Raw genomic sequence first — 21,801 nt, forward strand, 5'->3', positions numbered from 1 at the left:
TCACTCAAGCTAAGTCCCGCCCACCGCCCTCGTGCCATTGGGCGGCACTGGGAGCCGGGTGGTGGCGATTGGAGGAGGCAGGCGTCGCTCACGGCGGGGAAGAGGGCGGGTGCGTGAGGAGAACTCGGGCGGCGCTGAAGAGATTGCTGGGCGCTCGGCTCCCCTCGGTCCCGGCCTGAAAGGAGAAAGTGAGCGCGGAGGCCGGCGGAGAACTTAGTTTCTTAGCTGAGGCTCCGCGGAGAGAAGAGAAGGGGCTTCGCTGGAGGACGAAGTTGGGGAGAGGAGGCGGGTCTCCCCTCAGGCAACGCTGCGGGCGTGCGGGCGGCGTGACTCTGGCGCGGAGTTAGCCCGGGAGGAGCCTCTCTGGAGGGGGGAGGAGGAGGAGGAGGAGGAGGAGAGTTCGCCTCAGTTTGGGGCCCAGAGATGGTGCCGGCGCCAGGGTTATCCGCCTGAACTCTCTCCCTCCGCGTCGTGCTCTAGCTTCTTTGCGCCGCTTCGCCCTCAGCCTCCTCTTCTCGGGAAGGGTTGCGGGACCAGGGGAGCCTCTCCCTGCCTCTTCAAGCAAGGAAGCGCCGCGGGGAGCATCATCCTCATCATGTCCACCCCGAGCAGATTCAAGAAGGACAAAGAGATCGTGGCCGAATATGAAAGTCAAGTGAAAGGTAAAAAATGGAAAAAGGTTGGGGTGCGGCTGGGTGGGGGGTGGATGGGTGGGCGCCTCTCCCCCCCCTTCCCCTTTCTTCCTTTCTTTCTATCTTTCCTCCTTCCCTTCCTTTCTTTTCTTCCTCCCTTACTTCGTTTCTTCCTTCTTTCCTTCTTTCATTCCTTCCTTCTTTTCTTCCTTCTTTCCTCCCTCCCTCCCTCCCTTCCCTTTTTCTCCCTTCCTTCCTTCTTCTTCTTTTCATTCTTTTCTTCCTCCCTTCTTTCTTTCCTCCCTCCCTTTTTCTCCCTTCCTTCCTTTCTTCTTCTTTTCATTCTTTCTTTTCTTCCTCCCTTCTTTTCTTCCTTCTTCCCTTCCTTCTTTTCTTCCTTCTTCCCTTCTTTTCTTCCTTCCTTACTTCTTTCCTTCCTCACTTCCTTCCTTTCTTCCTTTTTCTCTTCTTTTTCTTCCTTCCTTCTCTCCTTGCTATTGACGAGCTGGAAAGCGTCCAGAGAAGGGCGACTAAAATGATCAAGGGTCTGGAGAACAAACCCTATGAGGAGCGGCTTAAAGAGCTGGGCATGTTTAGCCTGCAGAAGAGAAGGCTGAGAGGAGACATGATGAGGGTCATGTATAAATATGTGAGGGGAAGTCATAGGGAGGAGGGGGCAAGCTTATTTTCTGCTGCCCTGGAAACTAGGAGGCAGAACAATGGCTTCAAACTGCAGTAAAAGAGATTCCACCTGAACATTAGGAAGAACTTCCCCACTGTGAGACCTGTGAAAGCCTCTGAAGCAGGAGCCTCCACCACATTCCGAGGCAGGGAATTCCACTGCTGAACAGCTCTCACAGTTAGGAAGTTCTTTCTCATGTTCAGGTGGAATCTCCTTTCCTGTAGTTTGAATCCGTTGTTCCACATCCAAGTCTCCAGGGCAGCAGAAAACAAGTTTGCTCCCTCCTCCCTATGACTTCCCCTCACATCTCTATACATGGCCCTCATCATGACTCCTCTCAGCCTTCTCTTCTGCAGGCTAAACATGCCCAGCTCTTTAAGCTGCTCCTCATAGGGCTTGTTCTCCAGACTATTGATCATTTTAGTTGCCCTCCTTTGGACACATTCCAGCCTGTCAACATCCCCCAAAATTGTGGTGCCCAGAATTGGACACAGTATTCCAGGTGTGGTCTGACCAAGGCAGGATAGAGGCGTAGCATGACTTCCCTGGATCTAGACACTAGACTCCTATTTATGCAGGCCAAAATCCCATTAGCTTTTTTGCCGCCACATCGCATTGTTGGCTCATGTTGTCCACGAGGATTCCCAAAATCATTTTCACACATACTGCTGTCGAGCCAGGCGTGCCCCATTCTGTATCTGTGCATTTCATTCTTTCTGCCTAAGTGGAGTATTTTGCATGTGTCCTTGTTGAACTTCATTTTTTTAGTTATGGCTGTTAATCTGTTAAGATCGTTTTGAATTCTGCTCCTGTCTTCTGAAGCATTGGATATCCCTCCCAATTTGGTGTCGTCTGCAAACCTGATTATCATGCCTTCTTAACCCTTTATCTAAGTCATTAATAAAGATGTTGAACAGAACCAGGCTCTGGTTCTGTTCATCCATTCTTCCTTTCCCTCCCTCCCTTCTTTCCTCCCCCCCCCCCCACCTATTAGTTTTTCCTTCTGCAAATGCTTCATATCACATTAAATTTACCTGAAAAGACTCACACACCCACCTGGTTCTGAGTGTGCAACTGTTGTTACGGTGACTCTCACCGGAAGTTTAAAAATGGAATCGATTTCTAATGGGAGTGGGGGAAGTGTACCTTTGGACCGCTCACTGATGGTGAGCCTGGCAAATGGCTGTTCTGGGGGGAGGGGGATGCTGGACTCCAACAATGATGTGAGATCAATGTTCCGACTTATAAGTGGAGAGTCATCACAGAGTCATCAGGCTCATAGGAGTCAGAAGACTCTCCACTGAAAAGGAATGTACTTGTGGGTGGAAATCTGGAAGACCCTTCATTTGATTACTCTTTCCCAGCCATCCTGTAAGAGTTAACCTTGAACCAATCTGCAATTGGAATCTGATACTATTGGATTATGCTGTTCTAACAACATAGATCTCACTCTTTGTACTAAATCACTTTTATTGTGCTCTCTGAGTCGTGTATGTATTGTTTTCTGTATGTATCAGTGCTCATTTAAATTCTGTTGAACATCAGTTTAACAAAGGCAAAGGGTGGGGATGTAATTGGTTCACAGCTCCTTCCTAATAGTGCAGTGGCTGACACCATGCGTACACCATCCATATAGTCAGTTCAGAGTGCTCAGCACCTTTTCAAATCCATTTTGCAACAATGGAAGACACAAAAAGAAAGAATTGATCATTGCGCTTTTCATATGGCAAAGCAGTTGGGTTTTTCCTCAGTTGTTACCCAGAAGATGTATTGTAAAATTTCAGAAAATCGTTTGACAAGTTTTGCTGTCCTATTCTATCCCTTCATCATAATCTGGCTTCCTGATAAGTAGATCTTTTCCTGTAGACTTTGGAAGCATTTTGATTAAAAAAATGTGTCGGGGGTAATAAAAATACATTTTTTCTGAAATGTGGAGTTCATAATGTGTGATGGTGAATGTTCTTTACTTTGGTGACTGAATCCTAATGTGGGTTATATCTGTACGTGCAATAAAGTTCTGTATTTCCATTTTGAGTGTGTCTTTAGTATCTACTTGGAATATATGATGGATATTCCTGGGGTGGGCAAAGTGTAGCCCTCCAAATATAGTTGAACTGCAACTCCAACATTGGCAATTATGAGAAAAGCTGAATTTCAGTGCAACAACATCAAGAGAATTTTAGTTTGCCCACCTCTGTATACAAATGCAGGAGATGTGCATTAATCTCAAGACCTCATCCATATAGCTAATGTTCCTGTTGGCTTCTGTCTAACTCTTTTCAGTAGCTCAGCTATGACCTGTGGTGTAACACTCCCCACTGGCTTGCTGTCTCTGACTCACTGTCTCTTCTTCATCCTCCAAGCAAGCAGTCTCGCCTCACTAGTTTCTTGCCCTTGTTGTTTTCTTCATTAGAAGGCTATGTGCATACATTTTCCATGAGTTGTTGTAATCTCCACCTCCCCCCTTTTTTTTTTACAGGTTTGCATTGGTTTGGGAAGGACAGTGGGTTTGAATGCTCTGGTTGGCTTCCATTCCCCCATGTTCCCTGACTTTTTGTTACTCAGAGCTGCATAGAATAATGCATTCTGACTATCAATTTATTTGTTCAGCAGGGTAGTGCTTAAAGGTGCTTATATCCAACCAGGTTGGCAAGTTTGTTATGTTGAGCCAGACAGAAAATGGGGAGAGAGAGGAAGAAGGGAAGATGCTGCATTTCTTCAGGTCAGGTATGTAGTGCATGAGGAAACAACAAAAGTGTAGGGCAGTTATTCTCAGGTTGCCTGATGTGATGGTCTAGAAGTTATTTTTTCCAGTGTGCAGTGAACTGAGCTAAATTTGTGCCCAATTCATATAGTTGTTACTTTCCTGGAAATTTGCCAAGAAATGTTATCAGGCCATGGGCCATCATGTTGACTTGCACTGATAAAAGGTACAGAAGACCTGTTGGAGGGATTTATAAAGCAGATTTGTAGCATTTGTTCATGCCGAATCAGTCCTAGTTTTTCTCATCTGACTACCTAAAAATATGCTTTTTAAAGCTCAAATTCCTGGAGTTAGCACCCAGTATCTATTTTTGCATTTGTGCATTCCAAGTGAATAATTAAGTAACAGATTATGTGAGTTAAAACATCATATAAGAAAAAAATAAATTGTTATAGAGAATTGGCTGTGTAATTGATTTATGAATAAAAAGTGCATTTTTGGTTAATTGAATCAATTAAATTAGAAGTAAAGGTAGCAGTGATACATTGCTTAGCATGTTACCAGGTTGCAGGGATCATATGTGTACATTATTTTAATAGAAAGTAATTAGAAACATACATTTTTTCATTCTTCCTTATGAAAAAGACATTTATGAGAACATTTCAGTTTCTTTTAAGAGTAGAAGCAGGATATAAATAAATAAAATAATAACATGACATAAAATATTTGCCTTGTTAGAAATGTAAGCCCATCATATTTGTTTTCACAATAGTTCTCTAGGTGCCTGTGTGGAAAGTCCACAAACAGCATTCAGGTGCACTCAGTTGTCCATGTGTTTTTGTAATTTATATGATTACAACATTTCAATAAGCTAATCCAGTGTACAGTTGGCCCTCAATACCCAGACTCTGTATCCATGGATTCAACCATTTGTGGCTTGAAAATATTTTTAATTTTATATTAGGATGCTATTTTAGTATGTTGTTCTATATAATGGAACCAAACCCCAGCAGGGACCTGGAGCCTGTTGTAGCGTGATCTATAGATAAGTTAGATGGTGAGCTACATACTATGCAGCATTACAGGCTGAGAGACTGTCTTTTCGAGACTCATAGCATAATTGGGTAGGTAAAATACTGTAGTTATTTCCCTTTTCAGATATCCTGAAAAGCAGTGATGATGGGTTGGTGAAAAGTAAATTAACTACCATTCAGGACTTGATAATGGATGTCCTTGCTAACCTGGGCTGTTGTGTACCAAAGAATTGGGCAGGGTTAATCTCTTTCATCTTTGTTCTCCAGGATTCTCTGCCTGGGAGCATCTGAAGCCTATGGGATAGGGAAGTTCCAACTTGGATGCCACAGTTGATATAGTTCCAGTGGATATAACTCTGTCTACCACTTCTTTGATGATAAGAGATACTTTTCAGTGTGTACAGCTAAGGAATGTGGACAGGTTCCTTGGAGAGTTATTAGATACCATAGCTGTACATGTACTAGATCTTTGCCCCTCCTGGCTTGTAAAGTAGAACAGAGGGTGATTAGGTGAGTGAGTAATATGTGTGTATGTATGAGTGTCTTTCAAGTCACCTGTTGACTTTCATAGGGTTTTCTTAAGCATGGCATAGAGAGGTGTTTTGCCTGTTCCTTCCTTTGAAATATTACCTACAGCACTTGACATTCATTAGCGGTCTCCCATCCAAGTACTAGCCAGGGCTGACCCTGCTTAGTTTTAAAGATCAGATGGGCTTTGGCCCTGACATCTTCCCAGGTTTGTTTCTTGGGAACAGATGAGGCTTTTTTGGCTGCTGTTCTCAAAAATTGGAATGTCCTCCCTAAGGAGACCAGAAGAGCTCTCTCCTCGCTTTCCCTCTGCTGTGCAATTGGAACTTTCCCTTTTATTTATTTATTTATTACAATATTTATATCCTGCCCTTCTCACCCAACAGGGGACTCAGGGCGGCTTTTCATTGGGCTTGTAGGAATCCACTGTGATGGGTTTTTAATGATGTCCTGTTTTGTTTATTTTTATATTCTGTTTCTAAAACAATATAAATTGGTTTTAACACAATTTAACTTAATGGATTGTGTGATTTTAAAAAAATCAAATTAGTTACTGTATATAATAATACCAATTTATTTGCATATATTTAATCAATATTAGTTTTTAAATATTTTATGGAGTTTCTGTAAGAAAAAAAATACATCACTAAAGAGGACATAGAAAAGGGGCATAGCTGAACCAAACAAACACAACATAGTCCAATTAAATAATATTTTAAAAGACACCACTTCTGTGTCTTTTCTAGACTTCCTTCCTTCCCTTTGAGATGGACGTTCTTCTTTAGTCTTCCTGTGTTCCATTTGGTGAAAATAAAACTTAAATACCTAATGCTTATTTTGGTCACAGAGACTACTATTGCTTCTTTATTTCCTCAAACTTTGAAAAACTATATAAAAAGAAGGACTCAAAAGTCTTAAAAGCTTCAATATTAGTTTAATAATTTGTAAACTGCATTGATTCCTAAGATTGGAGAAAGGTGTGATATAAATCAACATATAATAGTAAAGTAATGTTACTGCTGTTGTTATCAAGAAAAACCATGGCCGTACAGCCCGGAAAACTCACAGCAATGCTAAGAAAATAACCACTTTTTCCCTAATAAGGTTTTAACTAGCTGCACATATCCAAGGAAAGGGTCAGCTACTTTTGTCTATTCATCTTTATAGAAACCAGCGATTATAATTGCAAGGGCCAGCTTACATATTACAGCTGTCAAGTCGAAGCTCCTCCAAGTTGTTCCATCTGGCAGCTGTTTCCACAAACAAGCTCTATTTATTTAGCATTCAAGATGCTGATTTAGCATTCTTTGTCTGAGTCCTGCAAACCCAAAAGGTTTGGTATAGTCTATGCTGTAAAAGTATGTATTCAAACATCTTACATTTGGAATAGCTTTTAAAAAAATTGATTTCTGTTGTGACAGTTAAATGTTTTCTCTTCTTACCTCAGGGTACAGTAGATCTCTCTTCTGACAACATGAGTAATGCTCTGGAAGAACCAGGAATAGTATCATTGTGAAAAATCTTATCTAGTATGTACTTGCCATACTAGTACATCCATACTAGTACAGCCTTTTTTACCCACAGTGAAGATATGTTAAGGACTAGTAGAACCTCATCCAATCCAATTTGGATTGAGATGGCTCAGGACCATCAGTGCTAAGAGAAGAGAGGCATGGGAATAATATTGTGCTCTTCCAATGAAGTAAAAATCTAGTGGAATATATATACTCCACAATGAATTTTTGAATTTAGTCAAATGATATTTCCTTCAACATCCAAAAATATTCAAGGAGAAAAATTGAAAAAGGTATTGAGGACATACCTATCCCACTGAAGTTTCAAATATGGCCTAAAGCCTAACGGTAGACATAAGGAGAATATTAAAATTGGTTTTCAGATTTTTTTTTCTAAACCAAGAACAATTAGGGTCAAAAATTATGTTGTTATATTTGTGCTTTCGAGTCATTTCTGACTTATGGTGACCTAATACAGAGTTTTCTGAGTCTAAGGTCTAAGCTTATCTGTCCGAATGTGTCTCCTGCTACGACCCACCTTGAAGTTTAAGATCTTCAGGTGAGGTCCTGCTCTCGCTCCCGCCAGCCTTACAGATGCGGCTGGCAGAGACGAGAGACAGGGCCTTTTCAGTAGTGGCTCCCTGCCTATGGAACGCCCCCCCAGCGAAGTCAGACAGGCTCCCTCACTCTTATCCTTACGTAGGAAAGTTAAAACCTGGTTGTGGGACCAGGCCTTCGAACAACAATAGCAACATTAATTACTACTATGTGTGCTGGAACTCAATTGACAGACCCGTATTTTTAGACCTGATTGCGCCCATCTGTTTATTTATCACTGTATTTTTATGAATGTTGTTGTAATTAATTAGTTAATTTTAATTGATTTGCAGTGTATTTTATATTTTTATATATGTATGTTTTATTGTAAGCCACCCTGAGTCCCCTGTTGGGTGAGAAGGGCGGGATATAAATGTTGTAATAAAAAATAATAAAATAATAAGGGTATGATTTACCCAAAATCATCCAGTGGGGTTTAATGTCAAGTAGGAATTTGAACCCTGTTCCCTGCTAGTTTGAATAGTTTCTTGTTTCCTTCTTCCAGAAACCTGAATGTTTTACATGTCGAAACTGGATTGAATAAAAAATTCCCCATAGTTCAGTGATAGGCATATACTTCTGACAGTACTGCAATGTTTTTATGAAGCAGAGAGATCTGAAAAGGAAGATAGATGGATGGATTTCTCAGGGGATAAGTAACCTCTGGAAAGTATCAAAGCCAGTCATTTCTTTGATAGATTGTTCCAGGTGGCTAGCTTCTTGTTTCCTTTTGTGGCAAACCCTGTAATGTATATACAGAATGAAATGGTAAGGCAGTTTAAGAATTATTTGGGAAAGATTAGAAAACTAACACACACATAACTTCCCAGTGGGGTTATTTGGGTGCTGGCATCTTCTGTGCTCCTTTGTAATTCACCATTTTGGGGCTGCTCCAGAAGCCTGTGAAGATTTTGCAAGCTCTCGGGATGGCAGGTAGACAGCTATTGTTCAGGCGAGACTAGATTCCCCCCCCCCCCCCCCGGCTATTAAACGTTATACATTCAGCTTTATACGCTTACACATTTAAGCACTGGGGTTTCATCCTCCCAATTTTCTCTCTCAAGTGCCAGAAGAGGACACTGGAAGTGCTTGCTTCCAGTTTTCAACTCAACATGGGTCATGATGGACAACTATGTCTTAAGTAATAATTTGTATGTAGGCCAGGTGAACATTTTGGTTTTGGGCGCTGGCTTGTTTTCACACTATAGTTTAACCAGCAGCTTTGTATGCTTAGTAAGGTCATTTTAACTGAAAATAGAAATATAGTAGTCAGTTTTTCTAGCATGCAGAATAATGAAAGGTACAGGATGTATGGGAGTCCACCATGGCTCAGTCACAAAGTCAGAAACCATGCTTGCAATTGAGTTCATCCATTAATGTCTTTTAATTGGAATTGTGTCACTAAGTACAGTTGTGTACACTTTCATTTTGTAGTACAGTAGACTCTCGCTTGTCCAGCATTCTGTATTATCCTACGCAGTCTGCCTTTTAGTAGTCAATGTTTTTGTAGTCAATGTTTTCAATACATTGCGATGTTTTGGTGCTAAATTCGTAAGTACAATAATTACTACATAACATTACTGTGTATTGAACTGCTTTTTCTGTTGATTTGTTGTAAAACATGATGTTTTGGTACTTCATTTGTAAAATCATAACATAAGGCTTTGCCTTGATCTCTCCTTATTTTCCAACATTTTTGCTTATCCAACGTTCTGCTGGCCCATTTATGTTGGATAAGTCAGATTCTACTATACCTAGAAAAGAACTGGGAATAATTTTTTTTTAAAAAAATCAGATGCTGTCCCTAAATTTGTTTCAGAAAAATAAAGAAGTTCTGTTACATGAAGTATGCTGTAATGAAGCTCTTTATGACATGAAATATTATTTGGAATTACAACAACTCCGACTAATTTACCAGATGATGGCTTCCATGAAAGAATAATTGTAATTTAATCACAGTGGAGAAAATAAAAGGAGTACAGCATTTTAATATAAATGGGGTATCCAAGCTTTTAAACTGATGTATTCGTTCTCTTAAGTGCTGCCGATAATGTCCTAGCTATCCTATGGATGAGGTAGTGTTAGAGCATTTTTAGCTTGGCAGCAGATCTATATATTTCTGAGAATGCTCTCCTGTATGCACTTATCTGGCAGAAAGAGTCATTGTAAAGCCTGAGTAAATGTGTGTGGGGTTGCACTGCACATTGGTCAAAGTGTTTACTAAGGATAATTTTGTATAGAAGCTGTATCCTAAATACAGTTCTTTTGAAGTATATCTGTTGATTTCACTTTAAGTTGCTTTATTATTTATTTAATTATCTAGCTACCATGTTGAAATATTTGCATAATATAATAAAACAATTCCAGCCTTTCAGGCTTGCTATTTTAAAATCCCAGATTTTTTTTCTTGGAGGTTGTATCTTAACTGTACTGTGTTGCAACAAATTACCGGTATTTTATCCTGAGAAGGAACCTGCCATCAGTTCACACTCTCCTTTTTGTATGGCTCATAGATTTTAAAAAACAGCTGTTTCCCAAATGAACATTTACAAAAATTAAAATCTTAGTACTTATATATAACAAAAAGGGGGAGGGGGCTAAGACCAAAGGTGAGTTTTATTACTTTTGATCATGAAGATCAGTTTTACTTTTATCAGGGGTGGACAACTTTTTGATGACTAAGGGCCAGTTCACTACACATACCTCCTTCAAAATACCATTGTTGTTTTCTACAGAGCCCAGCTCAAAATGTTGGATGGAACTTATATCACATCACTTCTTAGGGTCCCTCTACATTGCTATATAATTCAGAATATCAAGGTTAATAATCCACATTATCTGCTTTGAACTAGATTATCTGACTCTATACTGCCATATAATCCACTTCAAAGAAGATAATCTGGAATTTATACAGCTGTGTAGAATGAGCCTTAGTCACCATATTGAGAAACGGTTAAGTGAAAAAATATGTATTTGGGGTGAGTTTGAGGGATATTTTTTTCCTTTTTTGATATTCGTGGGGGTCAAGTGTGTGTTGGCTTCTTTATACGCATGGACATAGTGCCAAAGTGGTTTCCTCCTACATAGAAATTACAGCCAGTAAATCTTGAGACACAATTTAATGAAGGGTGCAAAATACAGTATCTCATATTTAAATGCTATACAGAAGTAGTAGGATTATTATGAGAAAAGCAGAGATGTGGCAGTATTGGGTTCTATAGGAGATGCAGACTTAATTTAACTATTTCAACATTTGGATATTTTAAAATATAGATAGTAAATATGTATACATTTGAAAAGTGTTTTGTGTTTTTCACATGCTTTTTGTTTCTGTTTTCTTTTTAATTTGAGATTTGACAAACTTTCAAATGACTGCTGCTATACACTTATCATTTGGCAGATTTATACATATATGATAAAAAGCATTTTAAAGATGATATAAAAATGAAACCTTATCCTAAGCCATGAGGTGGTTTAAAATATGAATTATTTTACTTGGCAGACTTGGTTTGAAATTGCTGTCTAGCAGAATGTTGCTGAGCCAGTGTATGTTGATATTTGAGAATGAATAATTAGTCTTAAATCCTGTGAATTGGCAAGCTTACATTCTCCCTTTCCAATGTCTTTATTATACACTAAGCTCCTGCAGCTTATCAAGCAATGTTTTTGTGCACCCTTTCAGCCTGATCACATTTCTGTCATGCACACTGCATATTTTAGAGAAAGGCACTGCAATTCAAATGTTGGACTTGGGGTTTTGGGGTTGTGCAGCTATATCGTTAATTAGACGACCTATTACATCGCATGTCAAGTATGTTCTGACTTTAGTTTGCTGTAGAGTAGCCTCCGCCCTGTGCAAAAGAGAAACTTGTTCTTTGAGACCTTTTACCCTTGCAATTGATTTTAATAATGTTAATAGGTCAGAAGGTTAAAGTCACTGAAACATTTTGTAAACGAGAATTCTCTAAATCTTTAATTCCCTTATGGAGAGTGCAGCAGAATGCTAATAAGATCGTTCCAGAATGGCTTGAGGGGGATTAGCGTTAGGACATAGAATTTTTACCCTAAAGGCAGCCAGCTAGAGGTCAGCTATAGATCAGAGGCTGACTATAATATAGGATTTCCCAGTTGTTTGAAAGTATATTTTGTGTTTTTATGTTTTTTTAAGCTTTTAATAGTACCAGTTTTTTATTTCTCTATTCCAATATATCATTTAAATGTATTTATTGATGACATCTTTATTGTCGTTGATATAGTAGAATAGTGCACAATAACTCATGTTGGATATGTTGGTAGCTGTGAAATCTCTCTCTCAAGTATATATTTCATAGAATCATAGAATAGTAGAGTTGGAAGAGACCTCATGGGCCATTCAGTCCAACCCCCTGCCAAGAAGCAGGAAATCGAATTCAAAGCACCCCTGACAGATGGCCATCCAACCTCTGCTTAAAAGCCTCCAAAGAAGGAGCCTCCACCACAGTCCGGGGGAGAGAGCTCCACTGCAGAACAGCTCTCACAGTGAGGAAATTCTTCCTGATGTTCAGGTGGAATCTCCTTTCCTGTAGTTTGAAACCATTGTTCCACATCCTAGTCTGCAGGACAGCAGAAAACAACCTGCTCCCTCCTCTCTATGACTTCCCCTCACATATTTGTACATGGCTATCATGTCTCCTCTCAGCCTTCTCTTCTGCAGGCTAAATATGCCTAGTTCTTTAAGCCACTCCTCATAGGGCTTGTTCTCCAGACCCTTGATCATTTTAGTTGCCCTCCTCTGGACGCTTTCCAGCTTATTTATATATGTCAGGATTTTATGTATTAGAATAAATAGGTAAAGATGATGATGATAATTGAGAACAAAATACATGCATACACCCTCTGGGTAATGGGCTAGCATCTGTAGAAACAACACTTTTCATATAAATTAGCAAAGGTGGAAGACAAAAATAAGGTTTTATAGGAGGTGAGTAACCAGTCTGTTTTTACTTTGTGTCACTTTTCTACATGGCCACTCATGAAGCTATTCCTTTCTGTTTCTGCATTCACCTGCATTTCAGAGAAATCATGTTTACATTTTCATTTAGGTCAAAATACATTGTTAGCAACATGTTTTCTCTTGTACTATGTATTTTACTGTGTTTCCTGAGCAAAGAACTGTGGGAAAAATTTGAATGATGGATATGTCTGGAAGTCTGTTGTTCCCTCTTATCTGATGGCTTCGCCGATTTAAAACTTAGCAAGTTTGAATTGAAATATTCAATCTATTCCTCATCTATGTGGCATGGGTTTTAGCATACTGATTATGCCACTTCTTAATTGGTCATTTGCTGTTGAAACATTTGGTAAAGATTAGAGTAATCAAGCATTACATATTGCTGGTTGCTAGCTGCCTGGTCCCATGCTGTGCATAGAATTGATTCCCTGCAGAAAGTTTCCTGAACTTGTTTACTATTCATAAGTGCTCAGGTTGATTTTGAGATTTCCATATGTCTTATTAATTCATTATGATAGCATGTTACCCCAACCCCTGTCTCTATCGCTTGTCATTCTCTTCATGTACTTCATGTCAGAGAGCTTCACTTGTGCCTAGATACTCTTCACACAATTGGGAACCCTTTCAGTTCTTGTTCCAAGTGCATGGAAAACACTTGTAAAACAATTTCTCCTATTTAAACTTTTCACTATCCAGATGAGTAGAATGATCGAACTATGCAGGTCTAGCAGGTTCCCTTCATCATATGTTGATAGAACCTGTTGACATCACAGTTGAATAAAACTATAGTCCCTTCAATACACTTTGCTCACTATGCTTATCATAAAAGTACAGTAAAAGCCTGTCCCATATGAGCCATGTGGTAGATTGACAGCAGGATTTGGAACTTCTGTCTTGCAATAAGTGATGACAAAATTACAAGGAAGTTTTAAAATTAACAAGTGGGGAAATAATGTAAACTGATGACTCCTATAGTGAACTCTGTGGATATCGTAGTGACTATATGAAAAGGAGGACTAATAAACGGCATATTTCATCTTCTACTGGAGTGTTTGAGCCAAGGAGTGTTGGGGATTGGCTAATGGCGGAGCCAAGCACAATATTTTGAAAATGCTTAAGTTTGGCAGGAATCTGGGATCCATAGGAATGAGGTAGACTGTGATATATTATTGGTTGATTTTTCTAATTAAGCAAGAAGTGAAGTTTGAAATTGTTTGTCTCTTTAAACTTAATTCCATTTAAATGAGAGGGGAAATGGGGGAAAAACCTCCACAAATAGACATAGGCAGTCTATCAAATGTATCAAATACAGCAGTTTAGGAAAATACTGTAAATCATTGAGGGAATGGCTGAGCTGAGAATGAAAGTGTAGTGCTATCAGTTAAACAAGTTAATCTGATGATCAAAATGTTACCAGTTATTTATTTGTACAGGTTAGCAGTTCTAAGAAAATTCAGCATAGTGAGGGAAGGACCAATGGCTTATATCAATGGTGTCTTTTAGTTCTTGTTGATAAGATCAGCCTTGCTACTTTTTAGCTTTTCCTGTTGAAGACTTACAAGCATCATTCACTTTTCTGCAGTAAAAAAACTGGGAAATGTGTTCTGTATTTTTTACAGCATTTACATCTCTCTTTGTGTATATGTCCCTATGTACTTTCAAGTTACCTGTTGAGTTATGGCAACCCCATGATTTTAATAGTTCTTCCCCTCAGGCAAGGAATACTTAGAGGTGAGGGGAGGTTTGGCAGTCCCTTCCTCTCTAGCAGAGCTTTCCGTACTTTTCATATTAGTGACATGCTTTCTAGACATATCCTTTTGCAACACGGTAATTCAGTTTAACTAGAAAACCAGAGTTTCATAGAATAGAATACAGTAAAAATGTTTCCTTTACTCTTAAGTACAGTACTACAATTGATTCTTCTGTAGTATCCTCTATAGCTGTTGAACAGTGGAACTCTCTGCCTCAGAGTGTGGTGGAAGCTTCTTTCTTGAAAACTTTTAAGCAGAGGCTGGATAGCTATCTGTCAGAAGTACTTTGATTGTGCTTTTCCTGCATGGAGGGGGTTGCACTAAGGGTCCAAGTGATCTTTTTCAACTCTTATTCTATGATTCTATTATTCTAATACAGATGCAATATGTGCATTACCAGCTGCAACACTGAGCATCCTGAGTGCAGCACAAACTGTAGTTTCCAAACCAAGATGCAAACCAAACTAGTATTAAGGCTGGACCCATACTTTTTGAAACAAAACAAAATGGAAGTTACTATGGCCCGTTCTACCCTGCCATATAAAATCCAAGCTATCTGCTTTGAACTGGATTATATGGCAGTTTAGACTCCTTGTTCTTCCAGACAGGCACTATATCCCAGGATCTGATCCCAGGTTTTCTGCTTTAAACTGGATTATATGAGTCAGCACTGCCAGATAATCTGGGATAAAGAGAAAACCTGGGATCAGATCCTGGGATATAGGGCCTGTTTGAGACCCCCTCCACACATTTTAATAAAATCCCACATTTTCTGCTTTGAACTGGAATCAGATACCTCAGTTCAAAACAGATATTGTGGGATTTTCTGCCTTGATATTCTGGGTTATATGGCTGTGTGGAAAGGGCCCTGGAAGGGCCTTCATATAATCCAGTTCAAAGCATATAATGTGGATTATCTTCTTTAATAATCTGGATTATATGGCAGTGCAGAAGGGGCATTAGTTTCCAGCCTAGCTGATTACAATAATTTTCTTTGCCAATTTTCCCTTTCTTACTTCACTCCATAACTTTTGGGGTAGTTGAAACAGCTGAGAATATGGTCCATGTCAATTTTGTATCACCCTGAAACAGCTTAAATAATTTTAAAAAACGAAAGAGTCTAGTCACACAATGTTTAAATTGAAGTTTAAGAAGGAAGACAAATCATTGGAAAGCTACTTTGCTGTTTGTGAATATGAACAAAACATGAACCTACTAACAAAAAGGTTGACATTTTTGACATTTGAATCTTTTAAAACCCTTGTAACATCTAGAGACCTACTTTAAATCAATTGGATTTTTTTACAATGCTTCAAAAACAGGGTTATAAAATTATGAAAGCTAAAAGATTTAACTGCACAAAGCTTTGGGTGCTGTTACATAAATCATGCCATAGAAAGTATTTCTCAGCTGCTATCAGTGAATGTAGACATTTTGTTGACTTCATTACATTGTTATTATCTTCATCATCTCATCTTTTTTCACAATGTCTTCTTCAGGGTAGAATGTGCACGTGTGTATGCCTACAAGTTGCCTTTTGACACCATGAATTTTATGGGGTCAAGGAATACTCAGAGGTGGCTTGACATTTCCTTGGAGATTTTTAAAACCAGTACAAATTAAAAACCAAATAAAAACATCATATGTTGTAGTGTATCATTTAAAAACAGTTAACAATCTACAGAGCTTAAGCTATAATTCATTAAAAGTTTAAAACGCAGCAAACCATTGAAAGCTGGTTTATAGTTGATTTCTAAGTCTGTCACAAAAGAAAATGTATTAATTGCTGATGGAAGGAGAGCAAGGAGGGAGAGATCATAAGCTCCCTAGGGAAAAGTTTTAAAGTTTGGAAGCAGCCATTGAAGTTTCCTCATTTGTTCCTACCAAACAAGCCCGGGGAGGTAAAGTGACACAGAAAAGGAACTCTCCCGAGCATTTTAGAACACAAATAGGCTCATGTAGGGAGAGGAGTTCCTTCAGTAGCGTGGACGTGAGTCAAATAGGGTTTTGACAGCATTTTGAATTATACCCAGAAACAGACCAGTAGCCAGTAGAACTGTTGCAACAGGAGTGTGTTATATTCCCTGTTGCTAACCCCAATTAACAATATTGTTGCATCTCTTTGAGCTAACTGAATTTTTTGAGCACTTTTCAATACAGCCTCAAATAGAGTGCATTACAGTAAATCAAACGGGATGTAATCAAGGCATGTGTTACTATGGCTAGATCAGAAATCTGGGGTAATGGGAGGAGCTGTGCAGATTCATTTTTGGTCACTGAAGAAAGCTGAGGCTCTTGGATCAGGGCTGAGTCCAGGAGTAAAGCTAAGCTGCAACCTATATCTTCAAAGTGAGTGTATTGCAGCACACACTGAATCCTTATTCCTAGATCTGCTTTTGTATGAGCAGGATCATCTCTTGTATTTGTTGGATTAAGTTTCAGTTTGTTGTCATGCAGTACATTACATAGGCCGGGCACTGCTATAGCACAGAAACAACGTTCATGGGATTAGATGGAAAGGAAAGATAGAACTTGATCTTATCATGCTTCAAAATGGTAGATGCTTTCTTCCAGCATACAGTATATTGAATGGCATAAGAGACAAAAAGGAACCCAAAGGGACTCATCAGACAAGGTGTTGAATAGGAATCTGTCAGTACCACCTTCTGGGAGTGCCTCTTCAGGAAGGATTAGAGTCACTGTAAAATAGTGTTGCAAGCTAAAATACATTTAGATAATCCATCTCATGCAGGACCCCTGAAACTCAGAGGCTATCATATACTCTAGCACAGTGGTTCCCAAACTTATTTGGCCTGCTGCCCCCGTTCCAGAAAAAATATTACTGGAAAGGGGGGCATGGCTTAGAGGGGTGGGCATGGCTCCTGCTCAGGTGGGCGGGGCTGAGCCTCTCCCCTAGTCCAAGATGCAGGGCTGGGAGGGGGAGGGGGAGGTGGGCGGGGCCACAAATGGGCAGCCAGGACTGGGATGGGCAGAGTTACAAGCTTTGAGGCAGGGCTGAGCTTCTATCCCTGTCCTGCGGGGCCTGCCAGGACACAGGGGGTGGGGCTAGAGGAGGGGGCGGGGCCTCTTCCCAAGTGCCTGATGGAGCTGAACCCCTATACCCTGCCCCCGTGTTCTAACAAGCTTCACAGGGAGGGTATACAGAGGCTCAGCCCTGTCTCCTGCTCTTGGGAAGAGGCCCCGCCCCCTTCCCTAGCTCCGCCCTCTGTGTCCCAACAAGCACCTCAGGAGAGGTATAGATTCTCAGCCCTGTCTCGGGCTTTTGGGAAGAGGCCCCGCCCCCTTCCCTAGCTCCGCCCTCTGTGTCCAGCAAGCACCTCAGGAGAGGTATAGATTCTCAGCCCTGTCTCGGGCTCTTGGGAAGAGGCCCCGCCCCCTTCCCTAGCTCTGCCCTCTGTGTCCCAACAAGCACCTCAGGAGAGGTATAGATTCTCAGCCCTGTCTCGGGCTCTTGGGAAGAGGCCCCGCCCCCTTCCCTAGCTCTGCCCTCTGTGTCCCAACAAGCACCTCAGGAGCGGTATAGAGGCTCAGTCCTGTCTTGTGCTCTTGGGAAGAGGCCACGCCCCCTTCCCAAGCTCCGCCCTCTGTGTCCGAACAAGCACCTCAGGAGAGGTATAGATTCTCAGCCCTGTCTCAGGCTCTTGGGAAGAAGCCACGCCCACTCCTCTAGCTCCACCCCCTGTGTGTCCTAACAGGCACCTCAGGTGCTCAGCCCTGTCTCCAGCACTTGGGAAGAGGCCCCACCCCTGCCCTGGCCCCACCCCGAAATGCACCTGTGGCCATCACCGCCCCCCTGGATCGCTGCAGCCCCCACCAGGGGGCGGGTGCCCACTTTGGGAATCACTGCTCTAGCACGTTGCCCTAAAATTGAAAATTTGAGATTACTATATGGTTATCCAATCTAGTAGAATCTAGGGTAGTGAATCTCAGCTTGTAGGTCCCCTGATGTTTTGGCCTTCAACTCCCAGAAATCCTAACAGCTGGTAAACTGGCTGGGATTTTTGGGAGTTGTAGGCCAAAACACCTGGGACCTATAGGTTGAGGACCACTGATCTAGGGAATGATTTTTGAATAAAGATATTACATCTGTATCCTTCAAGTACAGTATGCTGGCAGCTGGCCTTTCTATAAAGAACCATTAATCGTTCCCATTACTCAGCTAGTCCTCCTTTGGTCTGCTCTTGCCTCTCCAAGGATCATGCCTGCATCCCCAGCTGCCGAATATGAAAAATAACAATTTTTACTGGACAAGGAAGGATCAGAGTTACATCCACTGGACCTGTATCAATTATAGCATCCAAGTCAGAGTGATTCTGAGTGACTTTATCCGCAAACTGCTAGACTGCTTCTTCATTGCAGGCTGTATAATTTGCATACTTACAACTCTATTAATACTCATTATGCAATGTCAATAGGGATAATGTTTGTTAAGGGGAAAATATTATTGAGACGAGAGCCAGTGTATTGCAGTGGTTTGAGCATTGGACTGCAGTTCTGGAGACCAGGTTTCAAATCCCCACTAGGCCATGAAACCCAATTGTGAACATTGGACCAGTCACACCCAACCTTGAAGGAGGGTAATGACAAACTTCTTCTGAACAAATCTTACCAAGAATATCCTGGAATAGGATTCATAAGGTCTCTATCAGTCAGAAACAACCCAAAGTCACACCACAATAGCAAAAACTTTTTATTGTATATAGAACATCCAGTATGGTGAACAGCAATGTGTTCCATGTGTGTGTGTGTATGTGCATGAAAGGGATTTGGAACCTGTTCTAGTTTCTCCTGTTTGAAACACAATCTTAACCTACACTCTTACCTTGTGTTCATATATAGTTTAGTTTTAATATCTATATTTAAAGATACTTTATAAGGTGGTTTCATGACAACTAAAATGTAATAGAGAAATATTCAAAAAACGGTTCATCATCAATTCTATGTGAAAACTGCAACTTTCTACAATGAATTGGGTCGCATGCACTAAATATAATCAGCAGGTTTTTTTGAATTTTTATTTAGACTTGCATGTGTGAAACCACAAACATAATGGAATTAGAGAATTGAACAAATCTATCAGAAGCCCAAATGAGCAAATGCTAACATTTACCATGCTGTCCGAATGATGTAATGCTGTGTTGCATAGGGCCAAATTTGATGACTTTCAAGTTCTGAATATATCTGTTTTCTTCAAAGAATCTGAAACTCTCAACAGGAAGGAATGTGGTAGCATTGAATTCAAATTTATTACAGACCCTATAAGAGTATTTCACAGTCACAGATGGTCTCCTCTCTTGCCCCTATCCGCTTACCTCCAGAGTAATTCATGTAACACAAAACCCGTAACAAGAAAGGGCACCCTCCAAAGAGTGGAAATATAATTAATCTATTTGCTTCATAGCCTACATTGTTAAAATACACAATGTGCTTCTGACAAATGCATGCTTGAAGTGTTACTCTTATATATAAATGTAGAGTTTCTTTTGAGGTGAATAATATTATCTGACTAATAGTGTAGAAGTGCTGTGTCACATTTTTTCAGCCAGTTTGTAAATTACTTATACGGGCATATGTCTTAGCAGGATTTTTTTTCATAACTTAAAACAAAATAATAGAAACATAGATTTGGAGGGGACCTCATGGGCTATCAACTTCAACTCCTTGTGTAATCCAGGATCTCTAGCTAAAACCTCCACGGAAGGAAGCTGTCCATCCTCTTTTTAAAGATATCTATGGAGTTATTATTGATACGTCAGATAGTTCTGGGAATACTAGATCAGTTTTCATCAGCTGGAATGGAAATGCTTGTATTTGGTAGAGACAATGTACCATATATACTTGACAAAGTCAGTCTCGTGGATAAATTAGGGCAAATGTTGGGTCCAGAATTACAGAATTTGCTATGACCAGTGAATAGGTCAATGGCATAGCTTAGGATCATATAAAAAACAACTACTTTCCTCTCCTTTTAAAAATGCATAGTGGGAACATACTTAGGAAGAGCTAAAGAGAAGAAAAGGATTTGTATGAGGGGTTACAGCTGGGAGGACATGTAAATTGCATCATTGATATTAAAATGTCTACCTCTAAACACAGCTAGGGAAGATATTAAAGTGGGGAAGAAGCCGTATCACAGCGTGGGGGGAGCCTGAAGAATGTGACACACCTAGGGGCCAGGACTGGTTTCTACTTTCACTCCTGCCCTAAAACATTTGTAATAGAGGCATACTGTAGAAGTCTTCTCTTGCATTCACAGTCTCTTTGGTGTAGAATAGCTAAGAAGGTGATTAGTATGCTTCCCACAGTTGATCCCAATGTACAGCATTGTGTACATTCGAATCCAAAGTGGATTGAATTTGCAGAACATGAATCTGTGGATAAAATGGGTCCATTGTACCTGGCTCTGGGTATGAAGAGATAGAGGAAGAGGAAGATCTTTAACCGCTGCTCTGTTCCATCGAAAGCATTCCAAATAGCTGGGTCACACAGCTCATTGAGCCATTGTCACCATCCAGGATTGACCCATGGATAAGTTGATTCAGGTTATTAAACTGAATTTTAGACCATAATTTCTTGATTTGCATATACAGTAAATATTCATATTTGAGAAATGATCACATAGCAGGTTAGTCCCTGATTTACATAAACCCCTCTTTTACTTAGTGTATCTAGAAGAGGTGTTGATTCACTTTAGAGATTATGTCTATCATGCTTATCTCTAGCTCATTCAATATTAACCTAGTTAAAGGACCTGGTTAAAAGAAGCAGTCTTTGTATACTGGGGTGTTATGTGATTTCCGGGTTGTATGGCTGTGTTCTAGCAGCATGTGTGATTGGCATTTTCAAAGGATCTTTTATATTTTTAAAATCTATATATATAAAAGAGTGATGGCATCACGGCGACCCACAAAACAACAAAACTACAGGCCCCCCAACCTCGAAATTTGACAACACAACCCATCATCCACGTCTCTAGGTTGATACAACAAAAAGAAAAGAAAAATAAAGTCCTAATTTGAGAGAGAGGAATAATTGCTTTTATTACAGGGCACGTTCAACGCCTCTGTTTAAGGAGCTCCACTGGCTGCCGCTTACTTTCCGAGCCCAATTCAAGGTGCAGGTTCTTACCTACAAAGCCCTAAACGGTTTGGGACCCGCCTACCTTAGAGACCGCATTTCCCCCTATGAACCCGCACGATCTCTTCACTCGTCGGGGGAGGCCCTCCTCTCGCTCTCACCACCCTCGCAGGTGCGGTTGGTGGGAACGAGAGAGAGGGCCTTCTCTGTCGTGGCCCCCCAGCTTTGGAACCTGTTCCCTAGGGAGATTAGGCTGGCCCCCACCCTCCTC

At 40.5% G+C, this 21,801-nt stretch overlaps 1 protein-coding gene across 3 annotated transcripts in view; it reads left to right on the forward strand.

Moving 5' to 3' along the window:
- The first annotated feature begins 232 nt into the window (after window positions 1–232).
- The window catches only part of srgap1 (SLIT-ROBO Rho GTPase activating protein 1), a 139,664-nt gene continuing 118,095 nt past the window's right edge, over window positions 233–21,801 (forward strand). Inside the window, exons 1-2 of one of the 3 annotated variants that reach the window (XM_062982553.1) lie at window positions 382–662; window positions 3,925–4,041. In XM_062982553.1, coding sequence (XP_062838623.1) covers window positions 3,975–4,041 — 67 coding nt within the window. In that variant the 5' untranslated portion in view covers window positions 382–662; window positions 3,925–3,974. Of the gene's footprint in view, window positions 663–3,924; window positions 4,042–21,801 lie in introns of all 3 variants that reach the window. The other 2 variants (XM_062982554.1, XM_003221179.4) reach the window with 2 other exon arrangements.

The sequence above is a fragment of the Anolis carolinensis genome, chromosome 5, assembly GCF_035594765.1.
Source record: "Anolis carolinensis isolate JA03-04 chromosome 5, rAnoCar3.1.pri, whole genome shotgun sequence".
NCBI classification, from domain to species: domain Eukaryota; kingdom Metazoa; phylum Chordata; class Lepidosauria; order Squamata; family Dactyloidae; genus Anolis; species Anolis carolinensis.